Source organism: Oncorhynchus masou, chromosome 28 (assembly GCF_036934945.1).
Source record: "Oncorhynchus masou masou isolate Uvic2021 chromosome 28, UVic_Omas_1.1, whole genome shotgun sequence".
Taxonomy (NCBI): domain Eukaryota; kingdom Metazoa; phylum Chordata; class Actinopteri; order Salmoniformes; family Salmonidae; genus Oncorhynchus; species Oncorhynchus masou.
Window position 1 is genome coordinate 74,268,572 of NC_088239.1, and position 26,602 is coordinate 74,295,173.

Genomic DNA, 26,602 nt, shown 5'->3' on the forward strand with positions numbered 1-26,602 from the left:
CCATAATAATACAATGAAATAGAAACTGAAGAGTCATTCAGAGTTCAACTTCTTACCCTGTAAAAAAAACATCCATAGTACTTTATAATGAAGAAAGTTAAGAAACAACTACTTAGCAACCTGGCAGGTGAGGCAGATCGACTCCGCTGCTGGGCCTGCAACAGCTGCTCGCTCATACTCCTGTTCACGCTCCTCTCCCTCTCCAGCTCCATGCTCATACTCTTCATCTTCTCCTTCGTCACCTCCGCCTCTCCCTCCAGGCTCCTCTCCTCCTTCCCACCCTCCTCCCCCCTCTCGGAGCCCGTGTGACCTCCCGTGGCAGTGTGGGAGTCAGATGTGGCGGTCAACAGTTCGCTGGACAGGGAGGCGCGGCGGCGTAGCATGGTCTGCAGGTGGAGGATGACCTGGTGTTGGCTCTCTAGCTGGGTCTTCAGCTCTCTCACCTGGGCCTGGAGCTGGGCTGGGTCTTCACACAGACCGTAGGAGTCAAACGCCTGGAGGCTCTTCAGACTCACCTAGTGAGAGATGGGGGATGGGGAGGATAGAGATAGAACAAGAAAGCACAAAAGTGAGGGAGGATAAAGAGAAAGAAAGAGAAAGCACATAAAGGTGAGGGATTAAGAGAGACAATACAATCAAACCAAAACACAGGACGAGGACAATGTCCAATAAAAATGTGAAAAGCAGTAACTAGGGCAGCAGTACCTTGGGCGAGCTGAGAGTGGGGGAGCTGGGGTAGGAGGCACTGGAGGCCGTGTCAAGGTTCTCTGTGGAGGAGAACGAGGGCTCCTCCTGGTCCTGCTTCAGCAGGCAGGGTAGGCTGCTGTTAGCACTGCCAGGGACAAGCTGCATATCTGGAGGGATCATCGCCAACCACACATACAAAAGGATCAAACAGGGGTCTACAGTATATACCTAAAATAAGCAAGTCTGACGAAGATGGTACAATGTGAAAGGAGAGAGGATCGGTTTTGTGCTGATGTTTTACAGTTGACCGTGGTCAAATAAGGAGGAGTTAGTGTCCCATAGAGCAAACCATTCCAGAGTACAACAACCAGAGTGCACACATGCAGGAGAGAGACAGGCAGCGAGAGACAGACAGGCAGAGACACAGGTGTGCTGTACAAGTCAGTGCCCTGGTTAAACCACATAGGAGAAGGTGCGACTATCAGACCCATACAACACAGTGGTGTTATCACCACAATGTTCCAGCCCAGTGTTCATTCCCCATGCAGTCTTTAGGGCTGCGTCTCAATAGTCTAAAGTCGCTTCCTCTCCTTTTCTCCTTACCTCTATCTGCACTGACCTGAAAACACAGGCTAGAGAAAAATGGCGGATGCCCGGGAGCTGCTTTCACCTGTCCAGTCCTTTTTATGTCAGAGCAGATGAAGGAGAGGAAAGGAAGCCACTTTAGACTATCGAGAACGCACCCGGACGATGTGTGACTATCAGACCAGAAAAGCACAGTGGTGTTATTATCAAACAGTCTTACAGCCCAGTGTTTTCATTCCTCATGCAGCAGACGCCACTCCACCACTGTGATTATTAGTGTCCACTCGACAGACAGACATGGTCGTCTACCTGTGCTACTGCTCTCCTCCCTATCCACCTCGGCCTCACTCTTGCCACTGGTTTCGTAACCCAGGTCTTGCAGGTCCACCTGCACGCCCTTGTCTTCCTGCTCCAGAGGGGGCGCTAGAGGCAACACCCAGGCAGCCAGGGATTAACAAGAGAAGGTTCAGATTCTCTCTCTTTCGGCTTGATCAGATGCCGAGGGCGTGATGTCATCATTGCATTTGGATTGTGTTGTCAAACGTTAACATTTGATGTAACAATTGAATCACACAGGCAGTAGTTTAATTATACACAGAGCCAGTCACTGTCATGCTATGCGAAGCTCCCTATAGTGCATCAAAAACCGTAACCGAAAGGCTTGGCTGTCATGCTCGACACACCAGTACATGCACTTCTTGCAATAGAGGTCTATGAGCATTTATAAAAGCACAGCTCAGCAAAGTGCATGTTGCACACATTCCTCTAAGAACGTATGTCAAGACAAACATTTTCAAACAAAAAGCTGATTCCAAATTCCTGACGTTGTGTTGTTCTGTCTAGATCTGTGCTTTAAATGAATCTTGAAAAACAAAGTAGCCAACAGATCCGGCTCGAAAGGGCCATATAAGAAGTAGTAAGAAGGTATGTCATTTTTAAATGTATGTATGAATCTTATCAACAATTTCACCTCAATTATTGTTCCCTTACCTCTCTGTGTTGCTACATGACTGGTCTTCTTGGAGGAGTTCTGCAGAGCTATGATGGACTGAGCTGTGGCCAGCTTCTCCTCCAGGCTCTTACAGGCCCTCTTCCTCTCCTTCAAAGCCTTCTGAAGGCTTTCCAGCTGGGCCTGGACATCTTGTGGTGGTACCCAAGCTCCAGGCTCCATCGTCTTGGCTTCCCTCTCCCTGCGTCCCCTCTCCTCCTGCAGGTCGTAGAAGGCCTTCTGGAGGAGGCAGATGTTATGGTGGAGCTCTAGGGGAGAGGGGGTTTCAGCCCCAGGGGTGGTGTGTCGTGTGGGGTTCTCACTGGTCTGTTGGTGGGTGGGTTCAGTGGAGCCCAGGTCGTCCAATGCTTCTCTCTCCTGTAGAGTTCTCTGTAGTCTGTCTAGCTGCTGTTGTAAGTCAGAGCTGGTTTGAGCTGCTCTGGTCGTGGTAGAGGTGCAAGTGCTCGTATTGGTACAGTGAGCTGTGAGTGAGCCTATGGCCGACTCGGCTGCTCTGAGACACTCGGAGAGATGCTTGGCAACCTGCTCAGATCCTAGGCTGCTCTTCACATCGGACGCAAACTTGCTTCTTCCATGATGTTTTCCCCAACCTCTCTGTTCCTTTGTTTCATTCCCTCTCGGAATCTCATTCAGGTCTTCTTCTGGCTGCCTGCCGTAATTGCCCTCCAGGCCTGCGGGAGCAGTGTTGGCAGTGCCCTGCTGTGCTGCGACAGCCTCCTCAGCTGACCTCAGCCTCTCCTGCAGCTCGACGTTCAGCCGGCTCTGCTCCCACAGCGCCTCCTGCAGGGAGTCCGCTTGCTGCTGCAGCTCCGCGTTGAGGCTCAGGGGGTACCCTGAAGGCCCTTGAACTGAGGTTTTCAGGACCAGAGGGTCAAGAGAAGCACTGACCTGCCGTAAGGCCGCCTCCAGCCTCGCACACAGCTCCTGGGGATCCAAATGACCGTCCAGGGCGTTGGCGGATGACGAGGTGCCGGGGAGCGAGGCAATGGCCACCTCGACCATGTTGAGGCACTCCACCAGCTGGGTGTTGAGTCTCTCTTTCTCCTCAAGGGCTTTCTGGAGCTCAATGCACTGTCTCTGGAGTTTGTACTCTGAACCAGAGCCTAGTACTCCACCCTGGCTGTTTCTGTCCAGGTTGGAGGCTGTAAGATAAGTGATGGTGGACTCGGCGGCCTGCAGGGCTTCCATATAATGACAGTTGAGCCGGTCTTTCTCCCGGAGCTGGGCGTGAAGTTCGTCCCACTCAGCCATCTGCTCCTCCAGACGGTCTATCAGCTGCTCCTTGTCCTGGCACTCCTGGTGGAGGAGCTCCAACTGGGATAGGAGTTCGGCGTCGGTGGGGGCCTGAGCTCGGAGGAACTCCGTCTCCAGGCCCTGTCTGGTAGTCCCCCTAGTGGTGCTGCTATGGTTAGAGCCTGGGCTGCAGTGCTGGGCGGCTCTAGGAGAGCTGTGTGAGTCTGACGTTTGCTGGTCATGGTGGTGCTCCAGGCCTAGTTGATGTAGTACGTCTCCTCTCAGATGTTCAGAGAACTCGTCTGACGCCTGGTTTACCGACTCCCTGCTGCCAGCAGTGTCTGTTTTGTTGTGTCTCACGGGGACGGGCAGGCGAGATTTCACACCAGCCTGCAATACAGAAACAAACAGCAGAGCAGGAATATTAAAATGTGTGCAAGTCTCCTCTTTACTTCATGTTTCTTTCTCATTTCAATGACAGTACTTACCCCATGTCTTGCGATGCGATATGAATGTCCCTTGGCAGGCTGTGTGTGGCTGTTCCCCTGTGTGGCATGACCATCTCCCTGTGCTTTCCCTCGCTCTTCTCCTTCAAGCAGTTTCTCTCTACCATGAGCTCCTCCCCCCTGCTCCAAACGCAGCCTCTCCATCTCCTGGGTCATCGTCACCATCATGTCCGGCTGACTATCCGACAGGGTCTCTACGTCCACCACCGCTTCAGTCCTCTCCAGCTGCTCCTTCAGCAACTGGATAATCTTGTGGTGACCTTTTGCCTCTGACCTCAGCCTCTCCAATGTCTTGCGGAGGTCGCCCTGTGCGTCGCCGATGTCTCCCAAGGTGTCGGCGCTCTCCTTGGACTCCTTGGATTTCTCCTCCTTTAATTGACCCCTCAGGTCCACATTCTCTGACCGCAACCTCTGTAGCTCCTCCCTAAACACACATAATTATTAGTGGAAAAGCACAATCGCTTTCCTCCTCCTCCTTATGAAAATGTACCCACCCCCCTTAAAGCACAGGAGTTATATAGAAGATGAAGGTCACTCACCTGAGGTGGTTGACTGATAAGGCCCCACAGTCGGACAGAAGAGAACAAAGCTGCTCCCAGTTTCTGTCCCTCTCCACCTCTCCCTGCTGGCTGCTCTGTGACTGGCTCTCACTGGTGGCTTTGGAAGACCAGGGAGGCCATATCCCTCTCTGGATCTGGGCCAGGGTACTGCTCACAGTCACATTAGCAGATTGGTGGCCGTCATTCAGCCTTCCATCTACCACCTGAAAGGGGAATTTTTCAGTGTATGAGAAGTACTGTATGTGGTATGGTGAATAATGCTCAATATATACTTTCTCACATCAAAATTCCAAGGAACTCCTCATGTTAGGAAAAACATACCAACAACACATATTTAATGTGCTCTAATTGCTATGGTTCTTTACGATGCATAAAAGAACTAAACATGTATTTTCCTTATCACCCATCAGCCCTGCCTACCTGTCCAAGGCCGCTGTCCGTCTGGCTCCCTCTGTCCTGGCCAGAGTCACTGTGGACTCTGTCACTGTGCGGTGACTTTTTCTCCTGTCTCCGCTCTAGATGCTGCTATAGTAATGGGATGGGAGGCGTATGTGACACATGGCTTTGTAACGGAAAAAAAATGCAATGAGGGAACAGAATTCATAAGACAACACGGCACCACAGCAAAGGCAGAATGGCGTGACAGCGACGTGTCTTAATGTGGCATGGGGTAAGAAAAGACTGTTTCATGGGACACATAAGAAAGAACAGGGACGGAGTTAGGAGGGGTGGAAAGAGATGGTAAATGCTGTATACTACAGAGACATAATGCATTAGTTAAGAGGTAAAACAGATATAGGACACAGTACTGAAGATGTAAAAGTGTTTGGAAAGGAGACAGAACAAACTAACATACATCAGTGAGGGTTCAGGGTCAAAGATTAGATCAGTAAGAGGTTAGGGGGGGGGGGGATTAGAATGAAGCTGTGCCCAGGGCTCTAAATTAAAATGTGCCACATGAAATGTAGGAGCACCATAATAGTTTTATTGATTGAGATACAGCCTGTATTGGGCCCGGATGCATTCTAGCTACTTTTAAAGCACATATTGCCCTAGAAACAAATATGTTTATTATAAAAGCTAAAATGTTGATCCGAATACCGGTCATTGAATTTAGTCATTTGTGGAATATTAGATTTCTACAAAGCACTATTTTCCCATTGAGATGCATTACTTTGAACATTTAAAAAAAGTATTTTTAAAAACGTCAGGTTTGTGATGAAGACATGCAAGAGATCTGTAGTTCATTCATTGCTGTGATCATTGATCTCCTGAAGAAGATATCCCTGTTCTTTTCCTTCTGTGCCACCAGATGTTTGGATATACTGCTGAAGTTACCTGGTTGTTAGCTAGTTAGTCAAAGGGCTAACATGCTTGAACAAAGTTTAAACAAATGGTAGAGAGGCTCGACACGCAAGTACTTTTTGAACGGCCTACGACATGGTTTTTGAATGTAAAATGTGATCCCAGCGTCCCACTGAAATGTGGGTGAGTAATTTTGACCTGGTTGGGCTAGAAGCCAGACGTTTTCGCTGTAGTAATGGTACAACCATGACGCTAATGAATCTGCACTCGTGTGTATCTCTTAGATTTTTTTCATAGTCGCACAGTGCTCCCAAAATGAAGCTCATGGTCTCACAGCAAAATATTTGTTTCTCGCACTTTAAAGCTATGTCCAGATCATCAGGAAGCACTACTTCTGGTCTGCATTCAGTAGGTTTTTACATTCTGGAACGTTCAATTGAATGGAAATGGTGCTGTACTGAACAACCAGTAAAAAAGATGGGTAGGGTTTGGGGAACGCTGTCAGTATGGCTAATGCCCTTTAAATAGGTCACTCATTTCTTCAAGCCTCACCTCGCCACACCCAGCAAATAGGAGCAAACATAGGGGTCTGTTCAAGAACATTTGTGAAATATGTTGTTCAGTACAAACCGTTCCGCAACATAGCAAACATTCAAGCAAACTGAACACACCTCCGAATTCCAAATCGACCACTAGCACTAAGCACAAGAGCCTACATATAGATCTACATGGATCTGTCAGCTAGAAACAATACAGTAATAACTTAGAATTTCCACCATATTAAATGCACCTTTCCAATCATTTATGATCGACAGAAGTACCAAGGTGACTGTCAAATGGGTCGATTTGAAATTGGACATACCTCTTTCCCAGAGCTGCTTTGTGATAAGTTGTGGTCTGAGCCCTCAGTCAATGAGAGCGTCCTCTGCAGGTCCTCATTCACAGCCAGCAGTCTACTGACATAGTCCTGCAGCTCCATCACCTACAGGAGATACAATGACGTTAGCAACTCATCAGTAGTGATGTACACCTTCCATTAACCACTAGCATTGGATATTTAGAAACAATAAAAACTGTGTTTCCCTCCAGTTTAGCTCGATGCCAGAATAAAACTACATTGTTTAAAGGAAAGAGGTATGATAATGTATAAATAAAAGAACATTAAGTATGATCATGTATGATCATGCATGTCAAATATGACATATGAAGTATAATGCAGTGAAGTAAAAGCTGACCTTCTGCCGGAGCTCCTCTACAGACAGATGGTCCAGGCCCTCCCCCTCTCCTACACAGATACTCATGTAGGACGTCTGGTCGGCCATGAAACTACCCAGGGTGTCAGCTGGAACAGAGGAGTTACTTACTGCCAATATACAGACTGCACTTTAACTTCAGGTATGCGCCACTTTATATTTAAAAGGAACACTCCTTTAAGTCTCTGACTGACTAACATCTAAAGAGACCCTGCAGTTCAAGCGTCTCCTCGAGTTTCCCATCCCGGCTCTACTGTCCTTGTCAATGTGCTGAGACATTGTCAGGGTTTGTGATGATGTGATAGCACAGTATTCTGGTTCTCACCGGTGTCATTGGTGGCACCCACCCCTCCCCCGCGGTTCTTGATGACTCCGAGGCGGGCCTGCAGGGAGGCGTTCCAGCGCTGGGTGTCCTCCAGCTGATGCCTGACACTCTGCAGCTCCCTGGGGTCAACGTGGCCCTGGCCCTCGCGCCCTGCAGAGACATGATTGGGTTAGAGAGAGACGGAGGACCAGGGTGTTCTTTTGGCACTAACGTAGCAGGCGTAAAAGAAAACGACTGAGCAGAGTTCCCACACCCAGTTTTAAGTGGAAACGGAAGCTAGGTTGAATTAGCTGTATTCATGTAAACCGGATACATCCAGTAGTTGGCAACTCTGCTAAGGGTGTTTAGGCACCAAACGGAAGAATAAGGACTAAAACAGGCAGGGACTGCCTGGACTTTACAACATCTTAAAACGTTTTTCTACGATGTGTGCTAATGAATACACCGCAGATGTTTTTACAATGTGTCCCATCTTAAAGCAATGTGAATGTTCTTGGTCCACTAAAAGTCCTATTTCTAACCATAACCGAGTCTTTATTTAACTGCAAAGAGTGACTGGCTGCAATCCACCAACCCATGATTCCTAGTTCGAGAGACCAAGACAAGATGAATAAAACACTATCTACTGAATCTACTCTCAGAAAGGTGGGGTGAAACACTTGAAAAAGTAAAAAATATGCTCACTGTTTGCTACTCCAAAATGTGATCTTTAGTAAAGCTTCTGTTCTTCTTGTATGTTGGGTCACCACACTTCATTTAAGATCACCTCTGGGAGCAACACACATTAGCTTCTGCCCTTTCCAGTTCCTATGTTACGTTTGGAAGTGTATATTTAGTTTGTGTTTATCAAGATCACATAATCGAGCATGAATAGAAACCTTATACACAGGTGAACTATGCATAGAGCAGAAATATCAACACTCAACAGCCTGGGGTTTGGGTCACTGCATGTAGAGTTACAGAAGGAAAAGGTCCATGGAACAACTCGTCAAGTGCACCCATGTTGTTTACATTCTATTATACACACAGGTTCATTCAAATCATTCTATATGCGGTACTGAATTCAACCACCTAGATTGGAATACTCAGTGAATATCTAACATTAGGAACACCTTCCTAATATTGAGTTGCACCCCTCCCTTTTGCCCTCAGAACATAGACTCTGCAAGATGTCGGAGCGTTCCACAGGGATGCTGGCCCATGTTGACTCTAACGCTTCCCACATTTGTGTCAAGTTGCCTGGATGTCCTTTGGGTGGTGGACCATTCTTGATACACACGGAAAACTGTTGTGTGAAAAGCACAGCAACGTTGCAGTTCTTGACACAAACCGGTCAACTGGCACCTACTAACATACCCTGTTCAAAGGCACTTAAATATTTGGTCTTGCCCACTCACCCTCTGAATGGCACACACACAATCCATGTCTAAAGGCTTGAACACCCTTCTTTAACCCGTCTCCTCCCCTTCATCTACACTGACTTAGTGGATTTAACAAGTGACATCAATAAAAGGATCATCCAGGTGAAAACCCTGGATTTACCTGTTCAGTCTCGGACAGAGCAGGTGTTCTTAATGTTTTGTACGTACAAGTCACAATGTATCCAATTTCAGTTTGTGTAGTTGTTGCTTTAGCTTTCTGTAACTTTATAGCAAGTACGGTCTGCATGTGTAGGTGCATATCATGTCATGATTGCAAGGTGTCCCAATATCATTTCCATTCTAGAATGCCCTTCTAGCCAATAAGAAATTATTCAACAATGCTGTGGTATAAAATATAAATAATGGACCAAATAAAATGTATTGAATACTGAACAAAAATATAAACGCAATAAGTAAAGTGTTGGTCCCATGTTTCATAAGCTGAAATAAAAGATCCCAGAAATGTTCCATATACACAAAAAGCTTATTTATCTCAAATTGAGCACAAATTTGTTTACATTGCTGTTAGTGAGCATTTCTCCTTTGCCAAGATAATCCATCCATCTGACAGGTGTGGCATATCAAGAAGCTGATTAAACAGCATGACCATTGCACAGGTGCACCTTGTGCTGGGGACAATAAAAGGCCACTAAAACATGCAGTTTTGTCACAACACAAGGTCACAGATGTCTCAAGTTGAGGGAGTGTGCAATTGGCATGCTTACTACAGGAATGTCCACCAGAGCTGTTGCCAGATAAGTGAATGTTCATTTCTCTACCATAAGCCACGTTCTTTTAGAGAATTTGGCAGTACGTCCAACATGCCTCACAACTGCAGACCAAGTGTAGAGCATCGTGTGGGCAGTTTGATGATTTCAACGGTGTGTACAGAGTGCCCCATGGTGGCGGTGGGGTTACAGTATGGGCTACGGACAACGAAAACAATTGTATTTTATCGATGGCAATGCGAATGCACCATAACAAGATCCCGAGGCCCATTTTTTGTGACCAACAGATTGCATATCTGTATCCCAGTCATGTGAAATCCATAGATTAGGGCCTAATTAATTAATTTAAATTGACTGATTTCCTCATATGAACTGTAACCCCGTAAAAATCAATGAAATTGTTTGTATTTTTTTCTGTATTTTATATTTAACTGGGCATGTCAGTTAAGAACAAATTCTTATTTGCAATAACGCCTAGGAACAGTGGGTTAACTGCCTTGTTCATGGGTAGAACGACAGTTTTTACCTTGTCAGCTTGGGGTTTCAATCTAGCAGCCTTTCGGTTACTGAGCCAACGCTCTAACCACTAGGCTACCTGCCGCCCCGTATAAATATAAAGCCACTATAAAGAGCAATTCCCTCTACTGAGCAGCATTGAATATGAGCCCAAGGCATCTTACCTATATTTATATAGCTGGCTCATACCATTCCTCTTTATAGGGGAGGAATGGTATGAACTGGAAGGCAGATGGGCGCACGCACACACACACAGGCTGCACCATAGATTAATAAATCATCAGGTTCAGACGGTCACACCTATACAGAGCTCTCTCACTGGCACCTGGCCTTATCAATCAAGGTTCTATGTTGGTATGTGTCCTAACACTGCATCCACTGAAGCCTTGCACTACTAAACAGTGACATTCCATCACTCGGTCGTTGAATTCAGTTCAGCATGTAGGATGATTTTAATCGACCTGTTTATGTTTTGTAAACAACTTGGGTAATATGCTTGAAACAAATGCACGCTTCACAAGCAAGTGCACACTTTGGAAGAAGGGTAGAGAACAGGGAAGCAGCCACAGAGGTTTGCTCTGTAACTGCCACAACCCTGTAGGCTGTAATTGAAACAGCGTACAGATGGCTTGATAAGTGTGTGTGTGTACTAACTGCTATGTTTCTAATAGAACAGACATTGGATAAGTGACAATGATTTCATGTGATATGCGAGTGAAGTAATGCAACAAGACAGACAGATTTTTAATGGATAAACAAAAACAAAAGATAAGCAAATGAGTAAAGGTAAGCTGTAAGTGAGGAAGACAGACGGACAGAAACACATGCATTATGTTTTATTGTGCAGAGTAGCTCAACCAGGACAAAGGAAATGACTTTCCAGGTGAGAGGATGAGTTTATAGGAGGTGCCAGTGGGGACATTAACAGAGCAGAGAAAAAAAAACATGGGCTATTGCGGTCTTGTTTTAGACATGCAGATGGGGAGGATGCTAATGATGAAGATGACAGTGAACAGAAGACAGCAAACAGATGAAAAAATTACCAGGTGGACAGCAGGCGTGGCAACACCAGGCAGTGTTAGAACATGTAGCGACCAAACTGACCATGGTTGATAGCATGCATGCATGTGTGTGCCTCCCTCTCTTTCTAAGATGGTACTTTAATAGGAAGTTATACTATTAATAAAATGTTAGTGTTGGACATTTTAAATAATATAGTGGGTCTCTACTTCCTTAACTCAATATAGACATTGTTCATTCAGCTTTATCCAGCTGTCTAGTTCAGGAAACAAAGGATCAGAACCCCTCCTCCCTCTCATTCTTTCCTCCCTTGTCTCCCCCTCCTCTGTGCCCTTCCTAGTTCCATCTCTCTAGTCTCCCCCTCCTCTTCTGTGTACTACTACTGCACCTTCTTTTGAGAGCTTGGTTCTGGCGATCTCCCTTTCCAGGTCTTCTCTGAGCTCCTCGTTGGTCCGGATCCCTTCTTCCAGCTGCTGTCTAAGGAGCGTCACCGCTGTCAGCTCCATCTGGAGGGCGTGAAGACGCTGGGCACTGCAAAACACACAATGTATGAATTACTATTCCACATATATATATATATATATACACACACACACACACACACACGTAGACAAATCTAATTGTATGTGTCACATGCTTCGTAAACAGGTGTAGACTAACAGTGAAATTCTTACTTGTGGACCCTTCTCAACTATACAGAAAATTATTTTTAAATAATTGAAAAATAACAACATGAGGAATAAATGAGTGACACAATGAGTAACGATAACGTGGCTATGTACACAATATCTGTCTATGGAGACACTGGGTATTGCAACAAAAAAATAAACCCTTTTGAATGCCACACCAACCAAAGCATATAAAAAAAAAGGACTTTGGTAAAGAGGTTATTTCAATTACACGGCAATATGTGGAATTAATCCAATCTGTGATAATCGTCCAGATACCTGTCCTGTTCTTTGACTGTGCGAACCAAGCTGGAGTAGAGCTGCTGCTCGGCCCTCAGGGCTCGGTTCAAAGAGCGGTGCTCCACCTGCAGATCAGCCAACAAGGGCAGGACCTGGGGAGGGAGGGGGGCACAGGTCAAAGGTCAGATGCCACCCAATCAGTTGCTATACAAGGGTCATATTCATTGTACATGCAATGGGAGTTGTTTTAAAACATTTCGAAATGGAAAATGAGTGATCGTTATTGGACAGGTCCAGGTAGTCCCGCCATGTGTCAGTCAGTTTTGGTGCCTAATGAACAGGACCCAGGTCACGTGGGTTTATTCTCATGCTGGACTGTTTTTGACATGCAGACCAAAGAGTTAGTCTTTTAATATTGTGACTGTGTTGAACACTTTATTTTCACACAATTAAACCAGACATCACAAAAGGTTGTGACTTTATTGATTTTTGATGTAACACTCGACTATGGTACATTCAGACATGGCCATTCTTCCGAAGATAGAGGGCACACTACAGCTCATAAATACGTTTCAGGCAGGGCTTGCTTTTGCGTGGTGCTACCTCTTGTTGGCTGTCACCACCGATGATGGTCCTCTCCCGCTGAGGGAGGCCAGGGAGCGAGTGCGCCACCCCGGCTTCAGCAGCCTGATCCTGGGGCTCCTTGGTCTGACTCTCCCCTCTCTGGCCCAGACGCTGGTGGAGGTCCTGTCAGCATATACACAGCAGAGAGACTCTGACGTCAAACTAGTTATAGCAAATTAAAAAAGTGCCCTCGAAGGGGTTTTAAAAAATGAATGTATTGAAGTGAAAGTATCGCTCAGATGTGGTCATTTCCTTTTGGAATTTACAATGACTGCAATAGATTATTTATAACTGAGCCATGCTCAAGAGGTAGTACAGGTGGTGATGGCCAAAATCAGTTCAAGGACAGCCAGGTTAACCCTGTGCAAGCTACCTATGAAACCAGATGGCACCAGGTAACCTCCTGAGCCTGCTTGAGTGTGTGTATATGAGTGTCTGTGTAGATTAGCAGCCGTGTGTGGGGAGACCACTGGCCATCCACTCACGTTTATAATCTCGTCCTTGGTCTCCAGGGTGGTGGTGAGGGAGTCTATACTGGCCGCCTGGCCCTCGATACGCCCCTCCAGCTCAGACAACACTGACTGGAGATCAGCCAGGGACATCTGGAACACAAGAGAACAATGGGATAGAATGAAGACATTGACCCAAGGTCCATTTTATATTATCCACCTAATAGTCAGGATTTAGACTTGGAGGGTAATCTAATGATTCTGATCTGTACCCAGAGGTTATTTTTTTTACCAAGAGCAAAAAAAAATAAAAAATGTTAACGCAATGACAAACCAACAAAGAATCAAGGAAGTGAATCACTTTCTTATTCATCAGTCAAAAATAGTGTATTCTTTGACCAGAGTAAATGGGAAAGGGGGATACCTAGTCAGTTGCACAACTGAATGCAATCAACCGAAACGTGTCTTGCGCATTTAACCCGACTCCTCTGAATCAGAGGTCGGGCGGGGGTGCTTTAAAATCAACACCCATGTCATCGGTGCCCAGGAAGCAGTTGTTGGGGGTTAACTGCCTTGCTCAAGGGCAGAACGGCAGATTTTTTCCCCCACCTTGTCGGCTCAGGGATTTGAATCAGCTGCAGTATGACTGTTCTCACCTTGAGCTCATTCTCCCTCTTCAGAGACTTGTTGAGAGCCTCAGTCTTCTGAGCCAACTCCTTCTTCAGGATGACCACTGTCTTCTTGATGAGAGGGACCTTCTCCATGCTGTCTTCGTTGTTGTTCCTTTTGGAGAGGTCACCTACAGAGGGAACAAAACCAGTAGAGGACATTAGTGGGGTCGGGGTGTTGGTGGACAAAGACAGTTTGTACTTCGGCCAACTGCTGTTTTGTTCATTGGTATGTCAAACTGTTCAGCACAGCTTGCAGCTTTAAGAGGTAAAGCCTCTCACCTTCCCTCTCCTCCAGTCTCTCCTGCAGCAACTGGATTGTCTGTCTGAGCTCCAGCACCTGGGACGGTGCAGGTTCCTTCTGCCTTAACTCAGCCAGGAACTGGTCCCTCTCCCGGCCGCGCTCCAGCAGTTTCTGGTTAGAGGAAATCAAAAGTTAAACACACCGGCTCTCATAACCTTGCCTTTGACTTTATTCAACGTTGTTCTACCAAGACAAATCAAGGATGGCCAATGTGCAGGTTTTGTTCAAGCCCAACATTAACAAAACTATATATTTTTTGTTCCTCTTTTTTTTTTTACTTGTGAGGTGCGTTAGAGCTGGGCAGGAGCAAAATGCTGCACATATTGTAGCTAGCCATGATTTAAATCCTAAACTATCAAAAACACAAAATATTAGTGTACTCTGCACCTATCCAAATAACTCTGTCCAAACTCACAATGATGATGGATTCCTTCTCGGTCAGCAGGGCCCTGAGCTTGGCCATCTCCAGGTAACCCTCCTGTGTTGCAGTGGAACTAAGTTTCTCAGCGGAGGCCAGCTGCTGCTGCCGGGTACACAGCTGTCGCCTCAGCTCCTCGATCTCCTGGATGCGCTCAGACAGTGTCCTGTTATAGTGCTCCGCTGACTCCTGGAGGGAGAAAAAACATGAGATCATAAACACTATCCCTCCTGTAAAAATATTACAAGGTTAAGACAAATAGAATGTGAGTGTGGATGTTGTTAGAGACTTTCTCTTCACAATAAATCAGCCAGTAAAAGTGCCTCCAGTGTGCACCTTGAGAAGCTGGTCCTTGCTGCCGATTGTGGCCAGCAGGCCCTCCACGGCGCTCTCGTTGTCCGCCACCAGCCTCTCACGGGCCTTGACCGCGTCCACCAGCATGGCCTCTGCCACCTTTAACCTCCGACCCATCTGTTCTGCAAGGTCACGGGCCTGAGACTGGGACTGGCTCAGCAGGGTACTTGCCATCGCCTACACACAGACAGAGGCAGACCGAACAAAAGAAAAAGAGATTTGTTATTTGTCAATGTTTACTTATCCAACTTTATCCTTCTGGGATTAACCTCTTTTGCAAGATATACTAGGTCAATATTATATCAAATCAATATATCATTGAACGACAGCGTGTTTGGTGAATGATGTTACTGTTTTGTGAGTATTGATGCCTGTGTTAAAAGAGTCTTTAAGTTCAGGTAATATTTTGTGAGTGTCAGCTAGTAATACATGGGATTTACTTTCTCCTTATGCGTCTTCCTACCTCCATGTCCTTGGTCTTGCCCTCCAGGGACAGCTGCAGCTGACTGATGATGGAGTCCTTCTCCCTGCAGGCTCGGTTCAGGTTGTCCTCCACATCCTGCTTGGCACGCTGCAAGTTCTTCATAGTGTTGGCAAGGTGCTGCAGCTCCACGTCCTTCTCCTTGATCAACGCGTCAAAACTCTGCAGGGAGCAATGGAGAGTGAGACCAGTGTTGTAGACTCTCCATTCAACATGATGTTTACCCTAGCAGTCCTTGCAACAACTCCACATAGGAGGTAGTGTGTGACTTAATTCAATATGATATGCAGGGTTGGTGTCAATTCCATTTCTATTAAGTAAATTGAAAATTCAATTCTCCTCAATGAGGGAAATTGGAGGAGTTGACATTTTTGTTGAGTAACTAAACTGACTGAATTGAAATGGAATTGACTCCAATGCTGGTGGGGTGATCATGGTCCCTTACGTTGATGGTGTCCTCATTGTGAGACAGCAGGTTGTTGAGTCTCTCCAGGTCCCTCTCCTTCTCCCTGAGTGACAGACGCAGCTGGTGGATCTCGTTGTCCTTCTCTTCTAGCGCTGAAAACTTCTCATCCAGCGCTTGCTGTGGAGGAGCCATACGGAATATTGAAATTAAAAGACCAAAGGCATACAATGTTCATCAGATCAGAGCAAGAGAGAAAGATCGACATCCTGTTCGTGACAATCTTAATTTTTAATGACGTTGTTCATTAAATCATTCCATTTCCAAAGTACACTTTGGCAAGATGTACATTTTTACATCATGCCAATAAAGCAATTGAACTAAGAGAGAGCGAGAGAGAAATATTTTACATTTCAAACATTGATAGAAAGCCCACCTCCAGAGCCTTTTCTTTTTCTTTCAGTCGTTCTCGCAGCTTTGACAGCATGGTGTCACTTTCCTCAGGACTTCTGCTCTGCTCCATGTCTCTCATCATGTTCATGTACTCCTGATAGAGGGAGAATAGAGAGAGAGAAGAGGCAGACAGAGAAAAGAGGGGAAAAAGCAACAGCAAGAGAAAGAACAAGATCAAATAGAGGGACAGAAAGAAAAAGACGGTAAGAACAAAGTTTTTCCCAGTTCCCGTGCTACCTTTTAGTCCTTTAGCAGACACCTCTTATCCAGTGACTTATAGTAGAGCGCATACATTTTCATATATACACACTACCGTTCAGAAGTTTGGGGTCACTTAAAAATGTCCTTGTTTTGAAAGAAAAGCTAATTTTTTTACCATTAAAATATCATCAACTTGATCAGAAATACAGTGTAGAGATTGTTAATGTTGTAAATGATTCTTGTAGCTGAAAACGGCAGATTATTTAATGGAATATGTACATAGGCGTACAGAGGCCCATTATCAGCAACCATCACTTCTGTGTTCCAATGGTACATTGTGTTAGCTAATCCAAGTTTAGCATTTTAAAAGGATAATTGATCATTAGAAAACCCTTTTGCATTATGTTAGCACAGCTGAATTGTGTTAGAACAGCTGAAAACTGCTGTGCTGATTTTAAAAAAGTAATAAAACTGGCATTTTGTTTTAGACTAGTTGAGTATCTGGAGAATCAGCGTTTTTGGGTTCGATTACAGGCTCAAAATGGCCAGAAACAAAATCTTTCTTCTGAAACTCGTCAGTCTATTCTTGTTCTGAGAAATGAAGACTATTCCATGCGAGAAAATGCCAAGAAACTGAAGATCTCATACAACGCTGTGTCCTACTCCCTTCACAGAATTGCTAGTACACCATATTTACCTAGTTCCATAGAAAAGGAATATATAGAACAGGCCTCACTAAATTGCTAGTGTTTGATACTCTAAGCCACCTTCTATAGATTATATTTCTATGGTTTCACTTTTAGTTTCTCAAGCTCTCAGACTATCTACCTGTAGCTGCTGCTCCTTGTCGGCCAGGCAGGTGGTAAGGCGCTGGATGGTGACCTCGTGACTCTGCAGCCTCCTCTTTGTCTGCTCCAGCTGCTCCTGGTACTGCTGCTCCAGACTGCTTTCCCTCTCGCCCAGCTCCCCGTTAAGCTTCTTTAGCTGGTTCTGCATCTCCTGAATGGCGTAGATAGTTTACCCAGTAAGCACAATACATTGAAAATACGTCTTTTCAACGTCTTCTCAACCAAAAAGGGTCAAGAGTTCATTCCTGGTTGGGTCATGTGGTTTAGCAAAAGCCCAGAAAATAAGTTGCCCTCAACTTTAGGGAAAATGGATGGCTTTGGGGAATATATTCTGCATTCTATTATGTGCAGGTAAAACCACGTAGTTACATGGTAGTAAAACAAGCAGCCGTAGTAAACCTACAGAATGGGTTAAATAGGACAGCCTTTATACCTGCTCCCAGCTTGCCCATTGCCCATATCAAAGCTTTTCCACACAACGAAGTAGGACTGGGCAATATGGCCAAAATATCATATCACAGTATTTTCTCATTTTTGACACTTCTGAATAACAAAAGTTCCTAATATGCTTCATGGGTAGTGCATGACCCTGGGATGGCAACAAATTAATCCTAAGTGGTTTTATTAAATGGGATTTCTCCATTCTGATTGCATTGCTTTATACTGTTCAACCAAACTTCAACCAAAAATAATAGGACAAAACTGACAGTGGTCTTATTTGTAGAACATTGCATAGGAATCAAAATCCTATTTTGTAGCCTCTAACTCTGGTACTCGACCAACGGTTGCCATTTGCAAAGTTATTTGTTGAATTCCAACACTCACTTCCAGCATTCTAATACATTTCTTAATTTCCTTCATTCATTTGTTATTATTTACACACTGCTACAAATCACAATAAAATCTCAGTTTCGAATCGCAAAACGGATAGAATCTTGAGAAACACAATAGATATATTATCAGCACCTAAGTATCGTGATAATACCATATCGTTAGGTCCCTTGCAATTCCCAGGAAAACAATAGATATTCCTCCTGTGGCCTTACATTGAGAGCTTTGTCCCCCTTCTTCCTCTGCTGCTGCAGCTCCTCTAGCTCCTGCTCCAGCTGCTCCTTGGCCTGCTGCAGATCAGCCAGCTCCTGCTCCCTCCTGCCCAGGGAGCGCTGCAGCTTCTGCGCCTCCAGCCGCTTGGTGTGGTGCTCGCCCTGGAGCTGGGACAGCTCCGCCTGCTTCTCCATCAGCAAAGACTGGTGCTCTTCCGCACCCTGGGGGGAAAGCATGAATATGGATAGAGTTAGAGAAGCAGGAGACTTATTTTTGTATTTTGAGTGCATGTGTGTGCAACCCAGAAGTCTGTATTGATGTGACCTCTGGCAAACACGCACAGATAGACATTACAGCCCTAAAGCAGAGTAGATACACACACTGCAGCTGCCTGCCAGATCTCACAATACCATAACATCACATGACATAGCACTTCCATGCCCGACTGCGCAGTGAATGACGTAGCACACAGCCATTGGTTGATGCATGCAGCGCGACTGATGTATTGGGCCTGGAACGCAGCCAATGCTGTGTCTGATCTGACTTGCCTGGTATTTCTGGAGCTGGGCTTTGTGCGCTGCCTCCCTGGCTTTGGCTAATGCCTCGTCCCTGTCCTCAATCTCATGGCACAGCTCTTCAATCTGGAACACACAGACAGAGACAGACGTGTTGGTGTGACAATGTTACATAAGCCCTCAGTCTGCGCAGCACAGAGATGGCATAGCATATGAGGCAATATATTTTTTAGTGGGCAACAATAGTTGGTTACATCAGTATTTTATCAAATGAGGTTATCATCAACATTTATTACAGTGTGAATATTATCTAATCAACCGCACCTCTTTTTCCTTTTCTTTGAGCACCAGACTGAGTCCCTGGATGGTTTTGTCTCGTTTCAGAGCGTTCTTCTTCTCCGAGCCCAGCTCGTTCTCAGTCTCCTCCAACTTACCAGACAGTACCTGTTAAAAAATTTTTTTTTTTAAAAACAGTGGTCACTTGTGGTCCTCTATACCTAAGGTCGTGAGAGAATGGCACTTGCTTCGCCAAGATTCTGGGTTTGATTCCCAGGGCCACTCATATGTAAAATGTATACTTATTTTCCACCATAATTTGCAAATAAATTCATTAAAATCCTACAATGTGATTCTGGATTTTTTTCCTCATTATCTGTCATAGTTGAAGTGTACCTATGATGAAAATTACAGGCCTCATCTTTTTAAGCAGGAGAACTTGCACAATTGGTGGCTAACTAAATACTTTTTTGCCCCACCGTGTGTGTGTGTGTGTGTGTATGCATGTTAGAGGTCGACCGATTATGATTTTTCAACACCGATATCGGTACTGATTATTGGAGGACCAAAAAAAGCCGATACCGATTAAAACTGGACAATTTTATTTATTTATTTGTAATAATGACAATTACAACAATACTGAATTAACACTTATTTTAACTTAACATCAATAAAATCAATTTACCTCTATTTAACTAGGCAAGTCAGTTCAGAACAAATTCTTATTTTCAATGACGGCCTAGGAACAGTGGGTTAACTGCCTGTTCAGGGGCAGAACGACAGATTTGTACCTTGTCAGCTCGGGGATTCGATCTTGCAAACTTACGGTTAACTAGTCCAACGCTCTAACCATCTGCCTTACATTGCACTCCACGAGGAGCCTGTCTGTTACGCAAATGCAGTAAGAAGCCAAGGTAAGTTGCTAGCTAGCATTAAACTTATCTTATAAAAATAAAAAAAAAATCAACCAATCATAATCACTAGTTAACTACACATGGTTGATGATATTACTAGTTTATCTAGCGTGTCCTGCGTTGCATATAATCGATGCGGTGCGCATTTGCGAAAAATAACTGTCGTTGCTCCAACGTGTGCCTAACCATAAACATCAATGCCTTTCTTAAAATCGATACACAAGTATATATTTTTGAACCTGCATATTTAGTTAATATTGAATTTCTTTTAACTAGGTAAATTGTGTCACTTCTCTTGCAATAGAGTCAGGGTATATGCAGCAGTTTGGGCCGCCTGGCTCATTGCGAACTGTGTGAAAACTATTTCTTCCTAAAAAAGACAGCCAACTTCGCCATACGGGAAATAATTTAACAAAAGCGCATTTGCAAAAAAAGCACAATCGTTGCACGACTGTACCTAACCATAAACATCAATGCCTTTCTTAAAATCAATACACAGAAGTATATATTTTTAAACCTGCATATTTAGCAAAATGAAATCCAGGTTTGCAGGCAATATTAACCTGGTGAAAATGTGTCACTTCTCTTGCGTTCATTGCACGCAGTCAGGGTATATGCAACAGTTTGGGCCGCCTGGCTCGTTGCGAACTAATTTGCCAGAATTTAACGTAAGTATCACATAACATTGAAGGTTGTACAATGTAACAGAAAAATTTAGACTAAGGGATGTCACCAGTTAGATAAAATACCGAACGGTTCCGTATTTCACTGAAAGAATAAACGTTTTGTTTACAAAATGTTAGTTTCCGGATTCGACCATATTAATGACCAAAGGCTCGTATTTCTGTGTGTTATTATAATTAAGTCTATGATTTGATATCTGATAGAGCAGTCTGAGCGGTGGTAGGCACCAGCAGGCTCATAAGCATTCATTCAAACAGCACTTTCGTGCGTTTTCCAGCAGCTCTTCGCTGTGCTTCAAGGATTGCACTGTTTATGACTTCAAGCCTATCAACTCCCGAGATTAGGCTTGTGTAACCGATGTGAAATGGCTAGCTAGGTAGCGGTGTGCGCGCTAATAGCGTTTCAAACGTCATTCGCTCTGAGACTTGGAGTATCAAATCTTATTTGTCACATACACATGGTTAGCAGATGTTAATGCGAGTGTAGCGAAATGCTTGTGCTTCTAGTTCCGACAATGCAGTAATAACCAACAAGTAATCTAACTAACAATTCCTAAACTACTGTCTTATACACAGTGTAAGGGGATAAAGAATATGTACATAAGGATATATGAATGAGTGATGGTACAGAGCAGCATAGGCAAGATACAGTAGATGGTATCGAGTACTGTATATACATATGAGATGTGTATGTAAACAAAGTGGCATAGTTAAAGTGGCTAGTGATACATGTATTACATAAGGATGCAGTCGATGATATAGAGTACAGTATATACGTATGCATATGAGATGAATAATGTAGGGTAAGTAACATTATATAAGGTAGCATTGTTTAAAGTGGCTAGTGATATATTTACATCATTTCCCATCAATTCCCATTATTAAAGTGTCTGGAGTTGAGTCAGTGTCAGTGTGTTGGCAGCAGCCACTCAATGTTAGTGGTGGCTGTTTAACAGTCTGATGGCCTTGAGATAGAAGCTGTTTTTCAGTCTCTCGGTCCCAGCTTTGATGCACCTGTACTGACCTTGCCTTCTGGATGATAGCGGGGTGAACAGGCAGTGGCTCGGGTGGTTGATGTCCTTGATGATCTTTATGGCCTTCCTGTAACATCGGGTGGTGTAGGTGTCCTGGAGGGCAGGTAGTTTGCCCCCGGTGATGCGTTGTGCAGACCTCACTACCCTCTGGAGAGCCTTACGGTTGAGGGCGGAGCAGTTGCCGTACCAGGCGGTGATACAGCCCGCCAGGATGCTCTTGATTGTGCGTCTGTAGAAGTTTGTGAGTGCTTTTGGTGACAAGCCGAATTTCTTCAGCCTCCTGAGGTTGAAGAGGCGCTGCTGCGCCTTCTTCACGATGCTGTCTGTGTGAGTGGACCAATTCAGTTTGTCTGTGATGTGTATGCCGAGGAACTTAAAACTTGCTACTCTCTCCACTACTGTTCCATCGATGTGGATAGGGGGGTGTTCCCTCTGCTGTTTCCTGAAGTCCACAATCATCTCCTTAGTTTTGTTGACGTTGAGTGTGAGGTTATTTTCCTGACACCACACTCCGAGGGCCCTCACCTCCTCCCTGTAGGCCGTCTCGCCGTTGTTGGTAATCAAGCCTACCACTGTTGTGTCGTCCGCAAACTTGATGATTGAGTTGGAGGCGTGCGTGGCCACGCAGTCGTGGGTGAACAGGGAGTACAGGAGAGGGCTCAGAACGCACCCTTGTGGGGCCCCGGTGTTGAGGATCAGCGGGGAGGAGATGTTGTTACCTACCCTCACCACCTGGGGGCGGCCCGTCAGGAAGTCCAGTACCCAGTTGCACAGGGCGGGGTCGAGACCCAGGGTCTCGAGCTTGATGACGAGCTTGGACGGTACTATGGTGTTGAATGCCGAGCTGTAGTCGATGAACAGCATTCTCACATAGGTATTCCTCTTGTCCAGATGGGTTAGGGCAGTGTGCAGTGTGGTTGAGATTGCATCGTCTATGGACCTATTTGAGCGGTAAGCAAATTGGAGTGGGTCTAGGGGGTCAGGTAGGGTGGAGGTGATATGGTCCTTGACTAGTCTCTCAAAGCACTTCATGATGACGGAAGTGAGTGCTACGGGGCGGTAGTCATTTAGCTCAGTTACCTTAGCTTTCTTGGGAACAGGAACGATGGTGGCCCTCTTGAAGCATGTGGGAACAGCAGACTGGTATAGGGATTGATTGAATATGTCCGTAAACACACCAGCCAGCTGGTCTGCGCATGCTCTGAGGGCGCGGCTGGGGATGCCGTCTGGGCCTGCAGCCTTGCGAGGGTTAACACGTTTAAATGTTTTACTCACCTCGTCTGCAGTGATGGAGAGACCGCATTTTTCCGTTGCAGGCAGTGTCAGTGGCACTGTATTGTCCTCAAAGCAGGTAAAAAAGTTATTTAGTCTGCCTGGGAGCAAGACATCCTGGTCCGTGACTGGGCTGGATTTCTTCCTGTCGTCCGTGATTGACTGTAGACCCTGCCACATGCCTCTTGTATCTGAGCCGTTGAATTGGGATTCTACTTTGTCTCTGTACTGACGCTTAGCTTGTTTGATAGCCTTACGGAGGGAATAGCTGCATTGTTTGTATTCAGTCATGTTACCAGACACCTTTGCCCTGATTGAAAGCAGTGGTTCGCGCTTTCAGTTTCACGCGAATGCTGCCATCAATCCAAGGTTTCTGGTTAGGGAATGTTTTAATCGTTGCTATGGGAACGACATCTTCAACGCACGTTCTAATGAACTCGCACACCGAATCAGCGTATTCGTCAATGTTGTTATATGACGCAATACGAAACATGTCCCAGTCCACGTGATGGAAGCAGTCTTGGAGTGTGGAGTCAGCTTGGTCGGACCAGCGTTGGACAGACCTCAGCGTGGGAGCTTCTTTTTTTAGCTTTTGTCTGTAGGCAGGTATCAGCAAAATGGAGTCGTGGTCAGCTTTTCCGAAAGGGGGGCGGGGCAGGGCCTTATATGCGTCGCGGAAGTTAGAGTAACAGTGATCCAAGGTTTTTCCGTCCCTGGTTGCGCAATCGATATGCTGATAAAATTTAGGGAGTCTTGTTTTCAGATTAGCCTTGTTAAAATCCCCAACAACGATGAATGCAGCCTCCGGATAAATGGTTTCCAGTTTGCAAAGAGTTAAATAAAGTTCGTTCAGAGCCATCGATGTGTCTGCTTGGGGGGGGATATATACGGCTGTGATTATAAATCGAAGAGAATTCTCTTGGTAGATAATGCGGTCTACTTTTGATTGTGAGGAATTCTAAATCAGGTGAACAGAAGGATTTGAGTTCCTGTATGTTTCTTTCATCGCACCATGCCTCGTTAGCCGTAAGGCATACACCCCCACCCCTCTTCTTACCAGAAAGGTGTTTGTTTCTGTCGGCGCGATGCGTGGAGAAACCCGTTGGCTACACCGCTTCGGATAGCGTCTCTCCAGTGAGCCATGTTTCCGTGAAGCACAGAACGTTACAGTCTCTGATGTCCCTCTGGAATGCTACCCTTGCTCGGATTTCATCAACCTTGTTGTCAAGAGACTGGACATTGGCAAGAAGAATGCTAGGAAGTGGGGCACGATGTGCCCGTCTCCGTATTCTGACCAGAAGACCGCCACGTTTCCCTCTTTTTCGGAGTTGTTTTTTGGGTCGCTGCATGCGATCCATTCCGTTGTCCTGTTTGTAAGGCAGAACACAGGATCCGCGTCGCGAAAAACATATTCTTGGTCGTACTGATGGTGAGTTGACGCTGATCTTATATACAGTAGTTCTTCTCGGCTGTATGTAATGAAACCTAAGATGACCTGGGGTACTAATGTAAGAAATAACACGTAAAAAAACAAAAAACTGCATAGTTTCCTAGGAACGCGTAGCGAGGCGGCCATCTCTGTCGGCTCCGGAAGTAATAGTAAATTGTTAAACCACTGTTCTCCTAGGCCATCATTGAAAATAAGAATGTGTTCTTAACTGACTTACCTAGTTAAATAAAGGTGTAAAAAAAAGGTAAAATCGGTTTGTTATGAAAACTTGAAATCGGCCCTAATTAAAATCTGCCATTCCGATTAATTGGTCGACATCTATCTATCTATCTATATAAAATAACAAAAACTTTTAAAAAACTTGAGAAGGTAAAGAGAGGGAATGGGGAAGAGAGAGAGAAAGAGAGGTGGGACTTGTGGGTCTAGTCTTCCCCAGAGGGCACGTCCTCTTCTGAGAACAATAACTCATCGATGGCTAACGTTTAACTGAATATACTGTTATATATATATATATCAAATAACAAAAACTATTTGCTACCCATTTTCTTCCCTCCCCCCAAAATCACCTTGTTGTTATTCTGGATGTCCTCCAGGGTCTTGGAGAGGTTCTGGTTCATTGCTCTGAACTGGTTCATCTCCTCATTCAGCTGCATCTGGGCTGTCTCCAGCCTGCTCACATCATTCAGCTGCTCAGTGAAACCCTGGGGAAGGGAAACAGAATTCTGGGAAATTAGTCAAAGAGAATGAGTTGGCTAAGAAAGGAAAATTGGACATCAAAAGGGGAAGGAAAAACTGCCACAGGGGCAGAGAACACCTGTGAATCCCTTTTATTGATACATTTAGTCACGTATACTTTATTTCCCATTATCAACAAAAATGGATCCTTTTACATTTACGTCATTTATACAACCTCACAACTGGTAGATCATTTTTAGTCAAATAATTATCCAAATTCAGTCTAAAGCTACATTTCCATGGCCTTCCAAGTTCTCTACAGAGGATCGGTCTGTGGTGAGAGGACTGGACTACCTCAGCACTGAGAGGAATGTAACCATCATTAAACTCCTCTGTGAGGTCCTGGAGCGACTTCCACTCAGCCTCTCTCCGTCTGCGTCGGGCGCCAGGGGTGATGCTGCATCCTGGGGGGAGTGGCTGTCCCACCCTGGGCTTCCTACGGACAGGGATGCGGCTCCCGGGGGTCCCTGGAATTGGTCGTCTGGGGATGGAGCGCAGCAGCTGCAGCAGGTCGGAGATGGGAGGCTGGGCTGGGGATTGCCCTCTCTGGTTTCTGGTGGTAGTATGGCCCACTGAAGGAGAGCATTCCCTCACTGATATCTTTGACTCTCTGCAAGGTCTCTGTGACAGGGGGCCCAGGGGTTCTGTCTGATGAGGGTGGTCAGGGTTCAGGGACTGAAGCGAGGCTGAGCGGAACCTGGAACTGGGGGATGAGAGGGTGCCTTTGCGGTAGACCAGGTCCTGGTACATCATGCTCCGGGAGCGGAGCCCAGAGTTCTTCTCCGGGCAGGGATCCCCACCAGACTGCACCCTCCTGTGGGCTGAGTTTGACCGACCTGCGGCTCCCACTAGACCACCCAGGAGGTCCATACTCACAGAGCGCCTCACCCGCCCATCCCCTCCATCTTCCTTCCTCTGCCCTTCTGACGTAAACTGATCTCCCCTGCACTCATCGGGACTTCCACCTTCAGAGGACCTCAAGAGGGGGGTCATAATGGTGCTCACCTCCCCCACATCGGGCCTCTCCGGCAGAGGGTTGTGGCGTCCATAGACGTGGGCTACACACTGCTTCAGATTCTCTCTTTCCTGCTGCAACCGCTGCACATGGGCAGCATGCTCCTCCTGCAACCTGCCGATCTGTACGTCGCACTGCACTATGCGCTCCAGCGTGAACACGCACTTGCCGCACAGGAACTCTGATGCTTGGCCGTCGGGGTCGCGGTCGACCTGGCGCCCCAGCACGTGGGACAGGATGACGTGAAGTTGCCGTTTGCCTGACGGGTTGAAGATCCAGCGGCACTGGCTGCCAATGAGGCGTAATCTGCATACGCGGCATGGGTCCTTCATGGTGATGACGGTTCGGTCCAACAGAGAAACACACTCAGATAGGCTCTGTGTATAAACGCTCCAATCTCCTGCA

General features: G+C 45.8%; 1 protein-coding gene across 2 annotated transcripts in view; it reads right to left on the reverse strand.

Moving 5' to 3' along the window:
• The window catches only part of cdk5rap2 (CDK5 regulatory subunit associated protein 2), a 71,079-nt gene that overhangs the window by 26,205 nt on the left and 18,272 nt on the right, over positions 1 to 26,602 (reverse strand). For both annotated transcript variants that reach the window (XM_064943285.1, XM_064943284.1), the window contains exons 9-34: positions 25,014 to 25,148; positions 19,143 to 19,262; positions 18,852 to 18,944; positions 18,306 to 18,524; positions 17,240 to 17,410; positions 16,194 to 16,304; positions 15,800 to 15,937; positions 15,337 to 15,516; positions 14,856 to 15,050; positions 14,517 to 14,708; positions 14,080 to 14,212; positions 13,786 to 13,928; positions 13,166 to 13,282; positions 12,660 to 12,803; positions 12,096 to 12,208; positions 11,537 to 11,679; positions 7,464 to 7,613; positions 7,121 to 7,227; positions 6,748 to 6,867; positions 5,001 to 5,105; positions 4,560 to 4,783; positions 4,003 to 4,444; positions 2,263 to 3,904; positions 1,582 to 1,695; positions 706 to 854; positions 121 to 515 (exon numbers count right to left, since the gene is read on the reverse strand). In XM_064943285.1, the coding sequence (XP_064799357.1) occupies positions 121 to 515; positions 706 to 854; positions 1,582 to 1,695; positions 2,263 to 3,904; positions 4,003 to 4,444; positions 4,560 to 4,783; positions 5,001 to 5,105; positions 6,748 to 6,867; positions 7,121 to 7,227; positions 7,464 to 7,613; positions 11,537 to 11,679; positions 12,096 to 12,208; positions 12,660 to 12,803; positions 13,166 to 13,282; positions 13,786 to 13,928; positions 14,080 to 14,212; positions 14,517 to 14,708; positions 14,856 to 15,050; positions 15,337 to 15,516; positions 15,800 to 15,937; positions 16,194 to 16,304; positions 17,240 to 17,410; positions 18,306 to 18,524; positions 18,852 to 18,944; positions 19,143 to 19,262; positions 25,014 to 25,148 (5,795 nt within the window). The remainder of the gene's footprint in view (positions 1 to 120; positions 516 to 705; positions 855 to 1,581; positions 1,696 to 2,262; positions 3,905 to 4,002; positions 4,445 to 4,559; positions 4,784 to 5,000; positions 5,106 to 6,747; positions 6,868 to 7,120; positions 7,228 to 7,463; positions 7,614 to 11,536; positions 11,680 to 12,095; positions 12,209 to 12,659; positions 12,804 to 13,165; positions 13,283 to 13,785; positions 13,929 to 14,079; positions 14,213 to 14,516; positions 14,709 to 14,855; positions 15,051 to 15,336; positions 15,517 to 15,799; positions 15,938 to 16,193; positions 16,305 to 17,239; positions 17,411 to 18,305; positions 18,525 to 18,851; positions 18,945 to 19,142; positions 19,263 to 25,013; positions 25,149 to 26,602) is intronic.